Source organism: Chironomus tepperi, unplaced genomic scaffold (genome assembly GCF_022539635.2).
Source record: "Chironomus tepperi strain 1889 unplaced genomic scaffold, CSIRO-AGI_Ctep_v1 contig_359, whole genome shotgun sequence".
NCBI classification, from domain to species: Eukaryota; Metazoa; Arthropoda; class Insecta; order Diptera; family Chironomidae; genus Chironomus; species Chironomus tepperi.
The window spans coordinates 1,266,669-1,288,713 of NW_027226481.1; the positions used below are offsets into that span (position 1 = coordinate 1,266,669).

Below are 22,045 nucleotides of genomic sequence, written 5' to 3' on the forward strand. Positions count from 1 at the left end.
CAGAATTTTAGTTGATTCAGTTGTCAATCAGTGTCCGTAGCTCATCGCATACTATAGCAACACATCGTATCACCTGAAACCATTTCAGATTAATTTTGATAATCCTTTTTCCATAAAAGTTGAAATTTAACATCAAAGTTGCCTTTTTTGTTTCAAAAATTCTGAAAAATCCAATTAATGTGAGATTAGGCTATGGAAGCTTCAATCCAGTCCTACTCAATAGTTGACATTTTATTAAACTGACTATCAAAAAATATCCAAAATAATTCAATTTATCTCAAATAAAAAAAAATTGAGAACAAGCTCTTTTGTTAGCTTATCCTGTTTTAAAATAAAAGATCAACATGACATGGTACAATAAACTCACAGTCAAAGCAACTCTCGTACAATGGCATTATAGTTGCATAGTGGAAATTTTAAAACAAAAAGAAACTTAATTTTCTCACTCAATTATTTGTTTGAAAACGAATTCAGTATATAGTATCGGAATCTTATTGAGGTTTTCTGACTGAGGATAAAAAGTTTCAGCATAAATGCATAAAATGTATGAAATGTATATGCAGAATATTTTTTAGCTTGTTTTTGAAGAAATGACGGTTATAACCTCACTTTGATCGTCTGGGTGAGACGCGATATCTCAGTAACCAGACATCGCAGAGAGCTCTGATTTGAAGCATTACCTCCGTGCCATCGAGTTATTGGATTATTGATTGGTTTGGTAGCTTAGAAACATGGTTAAATGCTTTAATTAATAATTTTTAAATCTTTAATGGAAAAAAATTCACGTGTTTTTAGTTCCTTGAAAGTTTGAATTTCTTTTAACCGTTAAATTTCACATAAATTTTAGCAGTTAATTTTCAACTCATTTGAAAAGCTCAAATTTTACTGTGGTTTCGTCTTACTAATCAAATACTGAGAAAACAGCGCATAAGTTCCTCGATCAACAGCACGAGGACTTTAAACATTTTTTTTTATTATTTATTCAAAATTGAAAGAAACAAAACAAAAAGTACAAGAGTTGGTAGAAGTGGAAGTCTTCCTCAAAAACTCTATTTATTTAAAATCTATAAAACAATAGTTGTTCTGTCATTGTTCTTTTGCTAGTTAGTTTCCGAATAAAAAAAGGAAGCCAGAATAAAACATAGCAAATATGGATTGGTAACATATGTTGTTTCTTTAACCATATCCTGCATTGCAACTAAATAAAATTGCAAAGGAAAACATAGTACATCCATTTTATACATACATATAAGAGCTAAAAGCTGTATAAACATAACAATTCAATGGATTAATTAAAGGCAACTCGATTCTCCCTCTCAGACAACAACAACAAAAAATTCTGTACGATAAATTTTATTATTTAAAAAAAATTTATTTACATTAAAAGCTATAAACAATGGCTATAGCCATCGATTATAATGGATTGAATTTTACATTTTACGTTGTATTTCATGGAGTTATAGGTAAATAAGTAAAGTGTAATAAAAGGATTATTTACAGATGCTTAAATTACATTCCATATTTTTTTGCTTGCTTCTGACGATCATAAGAGTAAGTAAGTAAGTTGAAAACTGTTTAGTGGAGTGAAATCAATGTTTCTGACTTATGTATGTAGTTAATAATACGTGTAAAATTGAGTGTTTTGATGTTTGTTGTAGGGAGTTGAAGGAAATGTTGCAGCTGCTCTTGATAAAACCATGTTGAAAGTCAAATTTGTACGTCAGGCTTACAATATAAAGCTCAATTTACATTTAGGGACGTCCACTAAACACCTCCTTCCCCTTCCTCCAACTTGATATCTCTGGATCTTCAAAATTTCAAATCTCCCATCCATAAATATAACAGTTCGTGATTCAGATTGGAAAAAATCGCAGATATTGTCAGAAATCACACGATTGCATCTGACCCTGGTTAAAAAGTACACATGAAAATTGACATTTATCAGATTTCGTTGAAAATTCGAGAAATATTCATTAAAATCTGAAAATAATAAACAAACATGAATGATATTATCCATTGAGAATCTCCAGATATGTTGTATGTAGTCTCCATAGATTGAAGGAATTTAATACATTCATTTTGTGCATCCCACGTGTATGGTTTCATTGACTCATTGTCAAGATATAAAATTTCGATTTAATTGTTTTGTCATCAATATTTTCGGGGTAATCTGAGGATCTTTTGTGTCCTTATTTTGAGAATTAATGCTGGATGTTTTCTTTTTGCTGAAATCATCAGATAATGTGGAATTTAATACATTCATTTTGTGCATCCCACGTGTATGGTTTCATTGACTCATTGTCAAGATATAAAATTTCGATTTAATTGTTTTGTCATAAATATTTTCTTGATCACTGGATTCATTTTAAATTCAAAACTAAAAGATTATAAGCACCTTAAGCTTTATAATAGTCACAAGCTTTACTATCATAAAGTATAATTTAATTTTTTCAACAAAACTTTTCCTCCTCTCTCCTCATTGTTCATGGTCATAATCAACAATTGAATTCTCCCACTATCATCTCAGTCCCATGGGGGTAAAATGAACATTTTAAGTGCACATTTAGCTATCTCTCTTTTAAGATTGCACACTGCTTGTTTTCCTTTTTTTTTTTTGCTGGTGAAACAAACTCTAATTGAATAAATTTTTATTTTATCTTCGCTTATCCCATTCATTTATTACGTTCTCTATTAAACTTGCTATTTTTCTACTTTCTCGTACCATGCCATGCTTTTTAGTCTCATTGTATGATGATAACACATATATATACAGCTAGACTAAAAAACGAAAGATAATATTATTTCGCCAATAAGTTTTACATTCTGTACACAGCATTAAAAGCTTATTTGTTTCACATTGCATGCTGGTCTGAGCTTTGTGAAAAAAAAAAGATTGAAAAAAATTGAAAATTATTTTAAGTGAATTACAGTATAATGGAATGTTTCTCTATAAATTGAGAAGTTCTTGAAACTAATATTGAAAGAATTTTCATATTCATCAGGAATGAGAGAGCCCGAGGACAGCACGATTGTTAAGAAATCAGAGGCAACCCTAACTGTATTTATGTGAGTTATGTGAGATTCTTGGAGAGATTTGATACAAAATTTCTGAGATTTTCTGAACTAACCTGGTTCTTTTCATGCTTCATTCTTTATCATCACAACTCCTGTTTGTTGGATTATTTTAACGAAACTTGCAGTTCGGGAAAGAATTTACCACACGTAATTCTCATGCAAGAAATATTCAAGTACAGGGATTGCTCGTGCATTATTTTCAAAGCATCAAATTCAATTAAAATTGCTGTAAAATTCAATAAATTTACAATCTTTTGTTCGCTTTTTGAAATTGCTTGAATTTTTTTATAATATCTAATTGATCACTTTAACGCTAGCGTTAAGAGATAGTTTAGTGTTGATTTATCCAGCTCATAGATAGTATATAATACTTCTTGGTTTAATAAATAAATAAGATCATTATTGTTTGAAGATTGAGAACAAACTAAATGTTTCTATTAAGGGGACTAACAACTATAAAAGGGAGAATAAACTATTCTAATTTTAAATGAAATTTAAATATTAAACGACAGTTGATATGTTCTTAATACTTATCAAGAGTTTTTTAAAGAATTCAACCTTAAAGATTGAATTTTGGCTATAATAACGATACTAGAAAGAAGTCAGAACTCTGTTGAACTTCATACAAATTATTCAAATCACCTCCTATTCACTTTAGGAAGAAACAGCGTCAAAATCGATCTAAAACCTTTCAACACATCAACAGTGACTTATCACCCAATCACAATATTTATAAATTCAATTTTGTACTCAAATAAAACACCATGAAAGCCATATAAATCATGCGACAATAATTCCTCCTTAAGGCCAATTTCCAATATTATTTTTTCCCCATTTTCAGTTCATAAAAGGTGCAAAAAGCTATTTTTTCCGTAATCGACATTGCATTTATTGCTTTCATGTTCTACTCGTCTATATTGCTGTTGTTTCTGCTTGTATCCTTTAGTGTTTATTTTTATAAACGCTCCGTGAGTTGAGAAAAAAAAAAGTTTTTTGTATGTTTAAAATATGCGAAAATTTTTACAATGCCAAAAAAAAGAAGAGTTGTGAACTTTTTTTTTGTTGCTGTTATGTTCCCGTGCACACAACAACAAAAAAAAAAGAGCAGAGAGAACTGATAAATGTAGTAGACATATAACACACAACGAGTAAAGGAAGGAAGAAAAAAACCTTTATTTGCATCTGTTTTGTGTATGAGGAAAAAAAAGGGAACATCCACTAAAGTTTGTGGCACATTCTGTTGCAATATAATAATTTTTTTATGCTGAATAGAAATTATTTTAACATTTTTTTTTCCTCTGTATTTCAAACATACAACTTTATTTCGTGGCTGTCAAAGTACTTTATCTAACTGTATCCCAATGGCAAAGTTATTTTTACATTCTGGATTCTCACTCTTCCAGCTATTTCTCTCGTTTTTGTATACGCGTTGGCAGATGAAAATTTTTTTTATTTCTATTTTTGTGTTTTTTGCATGCAATTTTTACACATGTAAAAGTACTTCATATTTCATAAACTTATGAACGTCCAGATAGATCCAATGACTTTTTTTTCCAGCTACATGAATTTGAAAATTGCATTTTCTGTTTTTAGAATTCTGATAGGGAAATTCTTATGCATGTCAATGTATGTATGAATGGAAATGAAATTTCAAAGGAAAATTACTAATTCGATGCTGCCCTCAATAATGTTATGTGGAATTTGAAAATTAGAAAAAAATTTTGTATCATGTATCCGAATAGCACATCATGGTCGCTAGGTTACCACTACGTTGTTGACCGTGATGGCTAATTTTGATCCATTTTTGCGTCGAAAATGCGATTTACTGCATTGTGCTGTTTGGAGTAGTGTAACAAGATTGCTAAAGCACAGCTATGTCGCTATATTAATGGTAAGATGCATAGGTATCCTGACAGCATCGTGAGCTGATTTGGATCCATTTTGTGGTGGAAAGTGCGGTTCTCCGCATTGTGCTCCTTGAGGTAAAGCGTAGCGTTTATCCGAGCATTAAATTGAGAGCAAGCATTAAGGATGCTTTGAGGAAATGTTCATAAATTGCATGACACTTCAAATAGCATTTTGGACTACCTCCTCCCACTGTAATTGTATGCTTCATTTTAATACCCACATACTCCTCCCATCCCCTCAGCATTACGTAATTCATTTATTTGCTCATTTATCTTTAATTTATCTCTAAAACACAAAGATAAACAGTTTAAAAGTTAGAACTCTTATATAATCAGCAGCATAGACACGCTTATAATTTGCTAAAAACATTAACAGCAACTTTGCTTTTCACAGATCAATGAATCCTGAAATTTCTCTAAAGAACAATTTAAAATCTTCAAGTAATTTCAAAAATTTTCTTCTTACGTATGATATAATCTTAAATATATACATGCAATAGACAAGCTTTCACACAAGCTGAACAAAAAAGGAATTTTACTTCAACGAGATAAAATGAGAATTTTCTCAATGAAATGTAAACACTGAAGTGAAGGGAAATCCTTTTCAAGAAGTGAGAATGAAAATTACGAAGATAATTGTAATTTTATAGTCTCTGTGTTCCTAAATGAAATCATACTTAATGAATGTAAAAGATTGTTGAATAAAGTTATGTCTGATTTTATTAAATATCTAAATTTAAGAACTTTCTGTGGAATGAGATGTAATATTTGAATGGAGATATTCTTAGGAAGTAAGTGATGTCGAGTTGTAATGATGCATATCAACAGTAGACATTGTTTAGAGACCTTAATACTTCTTGTTCTCATACATTAAGCAATCAAAGTGTCTAAACGTTAGAAAAGGATAGATTTGGATTTGGAGGGATTCGAACTCATGGCTTTCAAGTTGCCACATCAAATTTGAGCCAATCGCCTTGCTTATTTGACTAGCAAGGCACTATTTCTGGCTTAAACAAACTTGCTAAGGTACAGTCATAATGGAAATAGATCTCGAGTTAGACCTAAAAGCGCATGGGATTGTTATGAGAGCAACAATGTGAAAGTGCTGTGAATTATAAACTGGCAGAAGTTATCTAAAGACAGATCCAGCTTTCGATGAATTCTCAATGCGGCTATGGACACTCGTGTACCTTCACCAAGGAAGTAAGTCATCAGACTTGATTTAACACAATTTTCATTTACTAAAATACCCATGCGGATTCATGCATGTAAATAAGATTCCATCAAGTAATCCATATTAAAGCAAATCGCATTATAACAATCAAATTACGCATTAAACTTAACGCCTATGTAATTCAAGATAAACATCGTCAACAAAATCATGTTGAATGAAAAGGAAATTTAAGAAATTTTTCAAAGGAAAAATCGTGTGACAATTTCAAAAAGAAGCCTTTTTATGTTACATCGAATGTAAGGAAATATTCCAACCTTCATGCGCTCGTGGATCAAGCAATTTAACTTCTTATTAACTTTATGCTTTCCTTACATGAAAAAAATGAAATATTCAGCATAGTAAAGCAGTATTTGATCGAATGTTAAAATGACAAAGTCACTGAATGCAAAAAAACATTCAATTTGAATTTCAATATTGTATTCTATAGGCTTGTCACATGCATGTAATTGATAACTTAATTCTTTTTTTTTGTTCGTACATCATTCAGTCATGTAACAAATGTCACAGCATAAACATGCACATACAATTTTTTGAGAGATGAGATAGCTTTAAATCAGGAATGGACAACCTTTTGTTTTTCGTGGCCCATCTTGGTTGTAAGCCTCAACCGAAGCCGCACACGACATGTGATTCATGTCGTCACACCGTTGTGCCACGACACACAGGTTGCCCACCACTGATTTAAATAAAAGAAGAAACAGAACAAAAATGCCAACAAAGAATATAAATCTAATTAATTTTGTCAGATGAAGCAGAAACTTAATTAATCTCAATGCATAAAAAGTCGCGCTGTACAACATGGAAGATTAAAAAGACTGTTGTGTTCAACAACAGAAGCAGCAACATAGATTCAACAGTAATATTTTGTAATTTCATTTGTTAAATGCTCTAATTAGCCTAGTGAAATGGAAAGTGACATAAAAATACTGTACATAGGATAAAGTGAGAGAGTGAGAAGGACAGAAAGGAGTGAAGATTCTTATCGATATGCAAACTAATGGAATGGAAAAATTCGCTTAATTATTTTTTTCCTTCCTTTGCAACTGCTTCGTTATGAAAGATTTTTTTTGTATTCTGTCTGAATGACACTTTTTTCCACAGTAAAGAACACGATAATGATTCTGCTTGTTAGCCTTCATGACATGACATGGACTGGTTTAGTTTTATAGATTTATGTTTGAAAATTGAGACAATGTCGATGGAAAATAAAGCATTAAACATTTTATAGCTAAAAGATAAAATTTTGAATCTTTTTTTCTCTGCAAGCAATGCTGTTCAAATACAAGGATGTAAGGACGTTACATGTAGGGATCCTACGTAAATTACATAATGTTGAAAAAAACGGTTTTAGACCATTGTCTCTTTATCCTATTGCTTTTTATAGAAATCATGAACCGAAATTTGGACAAAAATGTAAAAATTCACCCCTAAGAATAACGTAATTTTCGAACGTCCCTTTACATCAGAAGCTCACATTCAAGGCATAATAACTCTCAAACACAGAATGGTGTCTTGAAGCACATATCATTCCGAGCGACACCAAAAAAGGCGTCTTCGTTAGGGGATCCCTAAATATGCTTACTAAATATTTGAGCGACACAAGTGAGGAAGGAGCCACCACGCAATTTTTAAACTTCCACCAAAGCTCTGTTTTACTATCAAAAGGAAGCCGTCTTGTGTAGCTGCCAAATAGAGGCGGTTTCCTTTTAGCCTTATAACTTCGTGCCAGAGAATTCTTCATCTGTGTCGCTCGGGATTCACTATTTTAAACAAATATCCAGTTCACTTTTGACATTCATAATCAAAGAAATTCGACTTTAATTACCTTGAAGTACAACACAATTTCTAGATAATGCTACCAACAGTAGGATGTATGACATGGTATACCTATTAGGTCTAAGTTAACAATACAAAAGTTGTTAACAAGTCATATGCATAGATTCTAGATTTGACAAAAGAAATAATGAAACACATAATGTGAAACATTTTGTTATTAAAAAATCCAGAGGTCATTTTTGAGATTTATAAAGCATGTGTCGAAACAGGATTTTGTAACTGGAAATGTTGGAGTCATTAGCAGACAAAGAGGATGCTTACGATACCGTGGTGACTAGGGTTTGCTGAAGTCTTGCTTTAGTCGAATTTTCAAACTACACCGAGAATACGAGGAATCTTCGAGATCCTGGTATTCTCCTGGTATTCTCGACAAATCTCAAGACCATGACTGCAGAAGTCTAGGACTTCTCGAGATCCCTTTGTAATGACATGCTCTTTTTATGTCAGGCAACTGTACAAAAATAATGAATTTTCCTAATAAATTTATGTCACTATAGTTATGTAGGAGAAGAAGGTTTAGCATTTAGAGACATTACTAAGAATCAGAATTTTAATTGAACCGAAAAGTTTTCTATTCGATGCCTTTTTTCATCATGTAAACTCACTTATTGGAACTTTTAAAACCTTCTAAGAAATTCATCACCGATAATTTCGTTGCTTTTAATGGAAATGTCAATTAAAAAGGTCCGACCGTCACTTGGGTATCACTTGACATCGTTTGATCGCCCACGTAAAAATTAAGAAAATTTAAATATGAAAATCTACTCAGACTTTATGCCTTTAAATGCTTCTTACTACTGCAGATTGCTTATACTGATTATCCTATGATTATCCTTACTTTTTCTCATGCCAAGACAGTCCAGTCCTCATTATACTTCTTTATATTTTTATTTACTTGTCATTATTTGCATTTTGTAAGCAAAAATTGTACAAGATTTATATCCACAAACTTGTAAAGTCTTCTTCTATACTATTTCAAGATACAGCAATGCGTTTGCTGTTTCTGCTATTATAATTTACTTTATGGCTACATTACAAGATACAAATTTGAACCTTTCAGCACAAAAAAAAGTTAAGAATACAGAATTAATCCACGATGAAAACACTCGATAGAGATTTTGTATTTCTGTTTTCCCAGCGGTAATTTATGGCAAATAGCCGTGATCATAAACTTCGAAGTTTTGCAAATGCTTGTATCTAGATAGACATAAAGTGGTCAAAACATCGATACATCATAGATTCTTTTGTGCTTTTTTGTTCGTTTGTATGAAAATATTCAACGAATTTATTTCAGGCATGTAGGCAGTTATTGAACTTTACTCAACAAACTTTCACTTTAACAGATCATCGCTAAATATGGAACAATCCTCAGAACTTGTTTTAAGAACTCAATCATCTTGAGAAACACAATTTAGTTGCCAAGACACCGCTACATCATCGCGTTATGACAGCAACACGTGGAGGAGCTCCGATGGTTCCATGACAACTGTATTTGGTCAAATTTACCTGGAAAAATGTAATTTGCTGCATCGTATCGTTTGGGCATGAATTTATTTGCTTTGTAATTTCTAGTTAGAATTTCATTTGAAAATTGCTTCCTACCCACTCGATTCCTTAAGTTTGTTTTCATGAAAAATGTTCGTAAACACAACCAAAAAATTTGCAAATCTCATTTCTGGTGGAAGGTAATTTTTATTTTGGGTATTTGAGAAAGTAGCTTAATTATGTTTGGTAGACTGCAGCACATCCAGTTAAGATATGGTGTTTAATATTCTCAAAGCAGTTAAAGCATACTCGTATGCTAAAGTTAAGTGCGTATAAAATGAATACTTAATTAGGGGTCGTTCATCTATAACGTAACGCTTTTAAGAGGTAGAAGTGGGTTTGAAATTCTAAAGCACGGAGAGGGAAGGAGAGAGTGGGTTACATAATAAGTGAACGGCCCTATAGTTTCCTAGCAACTATGGACGAACTCAAAACATTACTTTAGATTCGTCTTAAAAATTACAGCCTTCAATTGTTTACGAACTAAGATACTGGCCTGCGATTCTAAAATGCAGGAAATGAAAGCCTGGCGTTCTTGTCCGAACCCTATTTTGATACAATAAATATGTAAATGTCTCAAAAAGTCGAATTTCACAGTCGATCAATTCCAATTTGGACCGAAAAATGAAATGCCATCAAATGGAAAAACAAATGTCATTTTTCGCAAGTCTAAAAAGAAGAAATAATAAATTTGTCTTGCGAAAATATAAAAAGTACACCGGAATTTTGCTCATAAATTCATTCAACAAATTTTGATATTTTATTATTTCTCAGAAAAAAGGAACTGAAATTCACCTCAATGAAAATCAAAATAATATAAGTAAAACTTTTCCATATGCGGCCTCACGCAATTTTCAAATTACATGTATGAATTATATAGATAATAAAAAGGCATTTTCATTCCTTTATTCTGTTCGTCTTAAAAATTACCGTCGTGAAGAAAATGAAAAGAAATCCTCAATTGTTTATGAAATAAATACGAAAAAAAAATGTGAATGATAAACTTTTTTCGTTCCTGCATTCTGAACAAAACTTTCATCATTTATTCTTTTTATTTGCCATAAATATGAGGAGAAAGAAACAAAACACAAAAAAAAGAAGGAACAATTTTTTTTTCGGCAAAAGCATACGTGGACATAAGCAGCAAGCACACGCTCTTATTCAATTTCACATCTATCGTTTGCAGAAATAAATATTTTTATGAACAACAATAAGGGGTTGTTTGGTGATGACGTCAGAACCACGTCAGAACAAAAGAGAATATGTAGTCATGCTCTTTATTTTTAGGTAGACAGATCTAGAGGCGTAGCCAAAAAGAGGAGTTGGGGAGGTTTCCCGAAATTTCAGATTCGAATGCAAGACCGAAATTCCAAGGGAATTCTCCGAAATCTAGGTCTCGATAAGTCTCGATTTGGGGGATCAACAACCTCTTTTAAGACAATATTCTTCAATTTGGTGGATTTTTGAGACAGAAATTCTAAAAAACCTTCCATAAATTCCATACAAAATCACCTCATCTCCCTTTAAAAAAAAATCTGGCGGCGCCCCTGTGAGACCAGGAAATACGAGTCATTAAATAAGAAGTCATGACTAAAACAAGTCCGTTTTATATAAGGCTCCATGAAAACACCAAGAAATACCAAGCTTTTGAAGAATTTGCGGCTATATCGCCAACAGACCTCGATTTTTTCTAATTACTAACATTTCAATCATCACGTCATTTAGCCTTGAGCAGGACTCGTCAGTTGAAACATCCCAACATGCCTGTAAACCTCTTTTTAGTTGATCCAGTTAGACTGACTAACGAAATCCACCACGAGAAGATCGAAGATTGGGACATGGATAAGAGAAAATATGTGCCACTAGCTGTATGTATGGTGAAACATGCCTTCTGTGAGATCGCCTAGTTTCCAACCCTTACATAATGTATATTCTGCTCGATTCTTAAAACAAAAATTGAGACATGAATATAAAATGATATTTATTAGACATCATTCATGAACAGCCTCTAAGTTGCTTGCTGTGTACTTTTTTACCTTTCATGCCCTGCAACAATTTCTTTTTCCCTTCCACTCGTCTCTCTTTTCTTATGTGTTTATACATAAGTAGCAATTTAACTCACATTTTTTTATGCTTTTATGTTTTCATGTCCCTCATCCCATGCTGTATATTTTCTCTCTCTTTTTTTGTGTACATGGATGTAGTAATAAATCACTGACATTTTTCGTTGGAGCATTGATTTATAAATTAGATGAGCTCAAACGATTCCAATGAAAATAGGATTTTTAGTGGACCGCTTACATTCCGCCCACAACTGTACAATCATTGATGTTCATTGCCAATTTTACCCAAATAAAAATAAAAGAAGAAATCACTGTATTGCAGTAATAGAGTGTAATAAATACAATGTGCCATCATTCATACATGTAGTAATGGCAGTAGCATAGAAAGATTAAATTGGGTTAAATGAATATTTCATGAAAATGGGATACAGCAAATGATATGAGATTGTAATGATGAACATATTATGTGAGGAAAAATGAGCTTTATGTGCAAGTTTGGATTATGAAATTAACTAATAAAACTTTATGATACTTATTTATTTAAAAAACATTGGGAAAATATGGAATGTGAATTATAAAATGAGGAATTATAGTCAAAAAATTAGTTTCTGACTAGTATGAGCCCGAATGACACAAATAAAGAAAGCTCTGCCGCAGGGTTTTGTATGAGATTCATATGGCTGCTAAATTTAGGAGACTTCCATTTGGTATTGATAAAAGAGTCTTAGCGGAACGTGTAAAAGCTCCATGGCGGTGCCCTAAAAGTTACATTACAGAGCCTTAAAAGCTCTATGGGTGAGCCTTATAAACTCTATGGTGAAGCCTTAAGAGCTCTATGACGAAGTCCTGAAAGCTCCATGAACAAGCCTTGAAAGTTTCATTGCAATGTTTTAAAAGCTCCATTACAGATCCTTCCTCATTTGGACCACTCGGCAAAAAATACTTAATTCATATTCGAATTTCAGAAAAAAAATTAAAATTTTTTTAATTAAAAAGTTCGTCTGCAATGAAAAAATTACAGCAGATTGCAATTGAGATGTTAAAATAATGCAGATTGTTCAGACACAAGCCAAAAAAATAGCAATTCTTACATAGATTACCAAAAATTTTAAGTATTTGAAAGCAATGTCAATCCTGATGTCAAATACATATACTTGTGAGATGAAATGTTGTCATTGAAGGAAGGAAATCTCTTTGATATTGAGAATACACTCAACTAAAGTTGGAATTGTCAAAAAGTTTTTATTTCGATCCAAAAACTCGTAGTGATCTCAATCCGAATTCAGCTGTGCTTTGAATCTATGGGTAAAAATCAGATGATGATTGAGAGATCAGACTTTGGGAATCGAAGCCAGGTATTCATAAAAGAACAGAACAACACAGAACTCCGGTGTGTTGCCTAACCATTAGACCACAGAGGCCTTACTCTCGCATTCGATATATGGATCGATAACCTTGATTCCACTCTGCTCAAACACCACAGAAATTCCGACCGAATTTTCCTATTTTTCTAGCTTTTGCAATCATAAAACAGCACAACATATCAATAAATCTAAATTTTTCAATACTTTTGCACTCAATTCCCCAACTTCAAATTCAATTCCCAACTTTTAAAATAACAAAATTTAATCATTTTTCATCAAGCTGTTGTGTAACCTAGCAAAAAACTTCATATTCACCTCTCAATGACGTCGATGAAGTCATCAAATCATGTCTTTTACGAAACTTTATTTTCCAGATCATTCAACCCTTCAAATATTATGATGGAAGCCAGCAAAAGAAAAAGTCATGTCATACTTGGGGGAAAATAAAGCAAAAAAAATCCCAACAGCAGACGAATTCAAAGGAGAATGATTAAAGTAAGATTGAAACATATGATATGAGTATGTGCTTATGATGGCGAGCCAGGGATGTAGTTAAGTAGCTTTTGCTATAGAGGGGAGGCTTTTGATTTATTTGGTATGGATGGAATTGACTTTGAGCGAAATGTAGCATCTGCTAAGGAGCTGTTCACTAATTATGCATGATTAGGTTCAAAAGCTCGTTTTTTACTTTAGACAATAAGAGAATGGCTTCTTATGTATAAGCTGCCAGCCTTATGAGCTGGCCATAGTTGGATCCGAGCCTTGCACATTGCAAGTACACGAGTACGTCACAAGGCCTGGCCTGCCCTGTAATGTACTCAGTTGCAATTCGTGTGCAATTGGGTAACAGGGTGAAATCAGAACGAAATTGGCATTAGGCAGACTAGCTCGATGCTATCCCTAAAACACATTCCCTACATTCTCATAAATAAGTCATCAATACTGTGTGCTATCTGGAAGAATGTAATTGCCAGCCTAAGCCCATTCCTGACAAATGTCCCTAGTAGCAACGACAAAACAGCACAAAAAAATACCATCATGTCTCATATGCGATGAAAATAAGATTTAAAATATGTGATGAGAGTCAGAGAGAATGAAGGGTTTTACAACAAAAAAAAAAAATTTTTTTTTGTTATTGTGCCACTCATGTAATAATACGATTGTATCATAAATGTATAGAAATAGATGAAAGTATCATTTGGATATAAAAGATATGAAAAGCGTGTCAGCTGATTATGAAATTTTCTGTTATATTATAGACATATATTTTTCTTACAGTTTGAGCCTAACACACATATGTGGAATAATCATACAAAAGAGAGCTTAGTCAAGGGTAAAATCAACATCAGCATGAATGAGACAAAAAAAATTATGTGTTGATTTTATGCTTTATCATAAGGGAGGGGTTATGGATGAGCTCGAAAAGGTTTCGTGTTTAACATGAGATTTATGAATTTTTATCTCAACTTGACCTTGATATGATGAATTTTTATGTTCGTAGGTCATCAGTCAACAACTTTTATGCTACACTGTATGCTTCCATGTATTTTTTAAGAGATTTTCCATTGAGTCTACACAGGAAGTGATGATAATCTGAATTATAGTATGCAACGAATGAAAGAACAAATTGACTTTTGAATAGAAAAAAGGTTGATGTGCTGACTTCCTTGTTGGATGTATCAAATATTCATTTTTTGTAAAGATGAAGTTTGCTGAATGAACAGTTGCTTAAGTCAAGTCTATAGTTCATACGTCAATATTGAAATTTTGTGAGCAAAGTGAAAATTAAGTTTTGATAAATTTTTGTCTAGAGTCAGATACTGTGTCAGATTTTGCAATTTCTATGGCTGTGTCTGACCTTGGGTTTTGTATAGATTTCTTAAGAAATAACAGAATCCCTTGAGTTACGCAAGACATTAATTATGTATTCCATATATTAAATGCTATATAAAGTGAAAAAGATCATATGAATCCCACATGAAGTCATGACTAAATTTAGAACGTCCTACATAATATTCCATTGAACAATCGTTATTTCATTGTCGTTTGCTCTGGAGTTTCGTTGTTAGCCTAGTCCTGTTTACCTTATGTTGATTTTTTTGCACAAGTTGATTTTGGATATGGTCAGTTTTAAGCCTTACTACCCTAAGCCTGATTTCGGAGATGACAGTCTTTAGACATGTTGCTGTGGATTTACTTTATCCATTAATGAGCTTTATCTTGGAACATAGCTCTGTCTTCAGTGTATTTACCGATATTAAGGGATGAAACAAGGAGATATATACCTCACATTTGGTCAGCTTTAAAGTCAGTCATCGGTCCCGCCAATCGCTTAATTCCTCGACAAGCAATTAGTTCTTAGACTTCCAAAATTTACAGCTCAGATTTAGATTTTTGCTAATTAGAGCAGTGATGGACAACCTATGAGCCGCGAAACACTGGTGTGCTCCCTAATATTTTTTGGAATTGTCATCAACAGTAAACCGTGTGCGTCTTTGGCCGAGGCTCATCACCAAGTTGTATAAAAAAGGTTGCCCACCACTGAATTAGTAAACAACCAGATACACAAGAGATATTCTTTAATATACTTCCATAAACCCCATCTAACTTATGATTGTCCATAAAATAATAAATTCAAAAAATCACATAAAACTAAAGATTTCAAGAAAAATGAGATCAAAATACTGTGAAGACCATAAATATCTATGTCATTAAACAGACCCTCTTTAAAATGTTCACAGCTAATTTATATGCATGAAAATCTAAACCAAAACATTTCCCAAAAACATAATACACTTTAAAATGCTTAATTATTTTTCCCTTCGTCATACATAAAGCCCCATACCAGTACAATGACAAACCTTAATAAATCATTTCAATTCTTTCCTTTTCATAAAAATGTCTAAAAAAGCACAAACTCGGCTCAGAAAAATATCCGGATCTACACACGAAATCTTCTTATTTAACTGTACACAGTTTAAAAAAAATCACCCCAACTTACAGTTGAATGCTTAACATAAATTTGTTCCTGTAAATAAAAAAAAAATGCTTCATCCATTGTCATGTACCATCATGTGTACATATTTACGTATGTAACATGACATCATATTAAGTCAGACAGAAGGCAGTGAGTAAAAGCTTTGGAAAATTGAAAGAAAAGAGAAATGAGAGCAAGAGGGGAGCAGCAGAAAATAAGTGAAGGAAGAAAATCGTAAAAAAATGTTAACAGGAAGTAACAAAAAGAATGAAAATGCGATTCATAATGTGAAATGCCTAAAGCTGTTACACACATGTATGTACATCCCATGCAAGTATAAACATACGTAGACGCTGTCGTTTGAATAAATGAGAAGAGAAATAGGAAGCAGGAGCAATGAAACTAACTGCCGGATTTTGTAACAAAAGGCATCCATGAATGTGTTCAGCTCTTTCAAATTGTAAGTAATACAAATAGACAAAAAAAAAAATAACAACGATGAGCCTATAGATGGGGGAAACTATATAATACGATCATTATTCCCTAACATTCCGTAGAACAGTGGTGGACAACCTGTGGGCCGCGGCACAATAGTATTGTAATAGACAATCTATGTGCTGCGATAACCTGGTGCTGTGATGGAAAACCTATGTGCTGTGATACATTAGTGCAGTGGTGGGCAACCTATGTGCTGCGATACACTAGTGCTCTATGTGCTGCGATGAAGTGGTGGGCAGCATGTATGCCACACTACAAATTTCTTGGAAATGCCTCGTATGCTTAGTGCAATTTCAGTCAAAGCTTACCATCAAGTTATGCCTCAAAAAATAAAAGGTTGCCGACCACTGCTATAGCAATAATGTTCATCTGCAAATTGTTCTGGATATCAAAAGGGATAATAGTCATTTTCAACAGAGTCCCTAATGTCTTTCCTCTCCCATATTATCATACACTGAACGAGTTGTGAGTAAGCTTAAACAGTACTTATGGATATATAAAATTGCTACTTTAAGTCATTTTTCAATATTAAATGTAATGTACAATGTAAATTCTATAATCCAATGACATTAAGCTTATGTGTGTGAAAGTTGTACAAAATAGACATGTGGCACCACATATTGTATGCCTTAAAACTTTTAGATTGATGATTCTATGACCTTGAAGTTTATTCATCCTTGTTGTTAGTGATGACAGTTTACATTTTCAAATTTGTTGTGATTAATTAATTTATTTTGTCAAGAGGATTATAGATATTGAAGCATGTAAAGCTATAAGTCTTAAGCAATTGATACAATCTTCTTATGGCTCAGGAAAAAAATTAATTTTTGTGTCTTAATTGGCAAACGTTGGATAAAAAGTCGCAAAGCACATGTATAAATTTATTCGGCTTACAATAAAAATAAATATCAAGTTGCTGTGCCTGAATACATCAATATTATCAATTTTAATTGATTATTTGAAGAAATCATATTTCAATGGGATTAAAAATATATATTAGATACTTTGTATTGCTGTACACTCGTGTGCTGTAGATCAGTGGTTGACAATCTGTATGCCGCAGAATCCAGCAGCCTTAGTAAGCAAAGAGCATGCTTACAAGAACAGAGTATGCTGAGCGCAATGTTCACGATCAGAGTTGTCAGATAGGTGCCTTTGGAAAGGTACCAGGCAGTATCATGGTAGCTTTTGTCTTTGTTTAAGCATTACCTATGGAAGGATAAAGAGTTTTGCCTTCTTTAAGACTGCTGCGCTGCTTAAAGCTGTCTGCTGCTTTAATATGCTTAGACGAAGACAATACCTAGGCAAAGGCACTGTATAGCCAATGAGAAGCTCATGATAAGGTAAACCTAGCGTAGATTTGAGGAGGTACTTAATATATTTTGTAGAAAAACAAGATCATAGGTCACTACTGCTGCTTGACCGAAGTATCCTAATCAAAGAATACAGTACCCTAAAAAAGGTTGACCACCGCTGTCTTAAATAAGCCTTCAGTTATATGTAAGATTTCATCAGCAGAATTAAAATTAAGTAGATCCCAAAATAAATCATAATTTTGTGTTTTACAGAAGTTTTTAGTTTCCTACCGATCAAGTCACTGGAATGAGTAATTTGTTACTTAATAAATTTTGTGGAATTGTCATGTTAGAGTTAATCTTATAATGAGCTTAATATATTTTAATATCAATTGAAAATGTAACAAATTTCATACTAAATTTCAATTAATTTCATCAGCTAAACAGCTTATTGAAGCATACATATGATGAATAAGTATTAATTGATCTGTAATATTCGAAACAAATTTTATTAATTTTAATCAGCTAAATTCTCCCGATTAAAGAACATCAAAAGCATTAAAAAATCATAAATTTAATTTTTAAAAAGGTTATATCTCATTCCATGATTGTATCCCATAATCATTCACATTTCTGTGGTGAAATGTCATACCGTAAACATAAAGCATTGTAGGCCAATATACCACAAAATTTAACAGATTCCGCATAGCTTTTAGTTGATGAACATAAACTCAGGAATGATTTATTACACATAAATGTGGACTTATGCTGATACATAATATAAAAAAAATTGTTCTGCTATGCGAATAGGTCAACGAGCTGTTTGTTTAAATCAGTATCAGATTCATTTTTTGAAGAAAAATACTCTTTTGGGATTATGCCATGTTATTTATGTTCCTTGAAGGTCAAATGAGTTTTATTCTTGTTTGATTCTTAGAATGGTTCGGACTAGATCTGCCAATTTTCATTTATTTAGTCGCACAGCAGTAGAATATAAAGGAGGAAAAAAGCCTTGATAGCTCACTTAACAAGATGTGCTTTTCGAAATTTCGAGTTGAGTTTGAACTTCTGAGTTCGAATCCCATCACAGAATTAGTGATTTTCAGGAAGTTTAGATACTTAAGCTTCTTGAGAGTAAAAATTCAATGTTGGGAACTTAGAAATAGGCATCGTAAAATCCAGTACCAGGGCTTTTTATGGAACGGACCTGGATATGCTGTCAGTGACCAATTAATCGACAAGAGCTTAGCATAACCTACACTTTGGAGTCATTTAGATGACATCTCGTGGACGGCTTCCATTTGCTAGTAATAAAAGAGCTTTTTCGGAGTCTGTGATGCTCCATGGCAGATCCTCCTTCATGCATATACCTCGGGTTATATTCAACAATAACAAGAACTCTTTCGAGAACAAAATGTCATCATTATAAAGTTATTCATAGCACATATCAGTCAAAAATAAACCCCTCCTTCATGGTATTGTCATGTTACAGCATCAAGAACACAAAATCAGTCATATTTATATTAAAATTTAATTCTATAAATATGAAATCATATTCTTATTCCCTTCCACATAGAAATTTATGTTTGTCGTCGAAATCACGGTACAAAAAATTATTTCTTCTTGACATACAAAGCAAAAAAGAAAGAAAAATAGAAGTAAAGACAAAAAAGTTTTAATGAAGCACCTGTTTCTCATATTCAATGCAGTACAATCACATTCTTTTTGAAGACGAAGAGTTTTTGTTAAGAAGTAAGAATTGACATTATTTTATGGAGTACATTATGTTCAGTCATATACAGTACTTACTCTTTATAATGTCTTAAAGCTACTAGGGTTGAAAACTTTTGCTACCTTGGATGGTTGGAATTTGCTTTCAACTTTCAGACGTATTTCCTTAATGGAGGGAGTTATTTACGGTGATGCTTCATGTTCCTGACCTGTTTCCTTAATACAGTGTTGTCTAAAGCTCTAATTTCATCTTGATCCTGTACATTAAGCAATTAAAGCTGAAAAATCATATATTTGGAATTGAGCTGGGATTTGAACTTATTACCTCAAGTTATCACATTGAATTCTAGTCAAGCATCGTTGCAGTTACCCCACAAAGCCATTAAAGTCGTCCTACATTCGAATAACATGTGTGTCTTAAAGTTATTAAAGAGAACCTTATAAAGCTTCGTTGGAAATTGGTCCTGGGAAACCCAATACATTAATCAATAACATTTAAACATGATCTTTAAAGGAATTGAAATTTAATTGGATGTAACTTACTGTATGAAGAAATGGAAAAAATCGACATTCAAAGTGGTTTTATGGAAATATTGTATATTATTGAATCCATAAGCTTCCTCTTGGGCTTCTTTTTTTGTTTTCTGTATAATTTTTCTCCACGTGCAAGTCATACTGTACGAGAAAAATAAAGAATGTAATATTTATGAGGAATTACGAATTTCATTCATGAATCAAATTATGTAACTCTTCCAAATTTCATTAGAACATTTCATTTTAGGTAGGGTTCGTTCAAAATTACAGGCCTGCAGACAGAAAACGGTCTAAAAAGGCTTGTAATCTTGGACAAACTATAAGGTTCGACCCAAACCTGCAGGCCGGCGCATCTACGTGCCGATGAACAGAAATTTTCACCTTAAAAAATGGGTCGATATCCTGTTCAATATCTTCCGTGAGGTGCTGTCAAGGCAATTTCGCGCCTAATTAGTGAGACGGTGGTGCTCTGGCAAACACGATGCGCTGATTAAGAGGAGTGCTTGCTTTATTGGATCGTACTAAGTTAGCGACATTGAATCGATTATTTTGTAACTCAAAAGAAGAAGGGTGAGGAAGGATGTATGTAAAAATTCCCATTCGTTCATTATGAGATAAGCTAACGACCTCTAGTTCAAGTGCATTGTGATTCCAAATGACATCCCTCAATTTAATTACTCCTTCTAATCTAATCATCTTTAATCTTTGGAACAATCTTTAAGAGAAATAATTTATATTCATGCAAAAAACTACAAAAAGCTTCAATTTTTCTTATTAAAGCTGTTACCTGCTTTAAATGTAATTTTTTCCACCCTCAAGTGATCTCAAAATTCTCATGAACTCACGTTAACATTAAATCATAATTATTTAAATGAATTTTTACTTCTTCTTACTTATCATTTATGTCCCTTAAGTATAAAGTATCATTTGCTCATTAATTCCGAAATTCATCCTTGAGAAATAATCTATATTAATTTATTCTCGTAAAAATACCACACCGAAAAAAAGGAAGTATTCTTCTTTGCTTTGTCACTTCAAGAGAATTGATTAAAGTCATTACATGGAATTTCCGATCCATTTCTCCATTACTTTCAAGACCTTCATCTGTATTTAATACGCATCATATTCATAATACCCACACACAAACACACAATCACGATTAACTTGACATTCTATACAACAAATTGAAAACAATGATTATCCAAATTGTGTCAGAATAATCTCATAACAATAATGGCAGTAATAATAATAATATCACTCTCATATACTTTATAATTCGGATAGGAGGATGGTAGATAGGACCTATCATGTATGAATGTATGAAAAATTAAAGTATGTATGGTTGATTCTACAGATAAGAGTAGATATTGTTTTGTGGATGTTAAAAATGATTCAAATTGAAATCAAATTTTTATGAGTGCCAGCACTAGAGTATGAAGTTGGTTTGGACTTGAAGAGTTTAAGAAGTTCAACATAAGTATGTTGCGGTACACAATTGGGACAAAACTGCATTAAATAATCATTTTAAACCTAAGCAGCGACAGGTCACTTACCCTTTCTACCTTGGTGGACTACCCTTAAGGCTACTGTCTGAACAACAGGACCCCAAGCTTTATCACTCAGTTAATTAGTTGTAACAACAAACAAACAAAGTCTAGTCAACAAGCTTTATTAGAAATATAAATGATGTCATGTTTTTAAGTTCCAGATTAGATGTCATAAAGCTCGTAGCCAGTGGATATTTTTCTCTTGAATTTGCAAAGGCTTTGAAAGATAACAAAAATTACCCTTCTGGCCAAACATTTTTCAATAACAAGATCGATATGCCCCTGGATGTCAATATTTTAAAGTCTTGTCTTTTTATAAGCTGAGAGAAGAACAAGAAAAATTGGAAGGGAACGTTCGGAAATTATGTAATGCTTAAAATAGCTTTTTAGACCACACTCCTGGCTTCCATTAGGTGTTAATAAAAAGGTTTTAGCGGAG

The 22,045-nt window shown here is 32.7% G+C and overlaps 1 protein-coding gene across 1 annotated transcript in view; it reads left to right on the top strand.

The window, feature by feature from the left end:
- The first annotated feature begins 4,858 nt into the window (after positions 1-4,858).
- LOC139095057 (uncharacterized) overlaps positions 4,859-22,045 on the top strand; it is a 33,370-nt gene continuing 16,183 nt past the window's right edge. The window contains exon 1 of the mRNA XM_070646304.1: positions 4,859-4,966. Within this exon, the coding sequence (XP_070502405.1) occupies positions 4,859-4,966 (108 nt within the window). The remainder of the gene's footprint in view (positions 4,967-22,045) is intronic.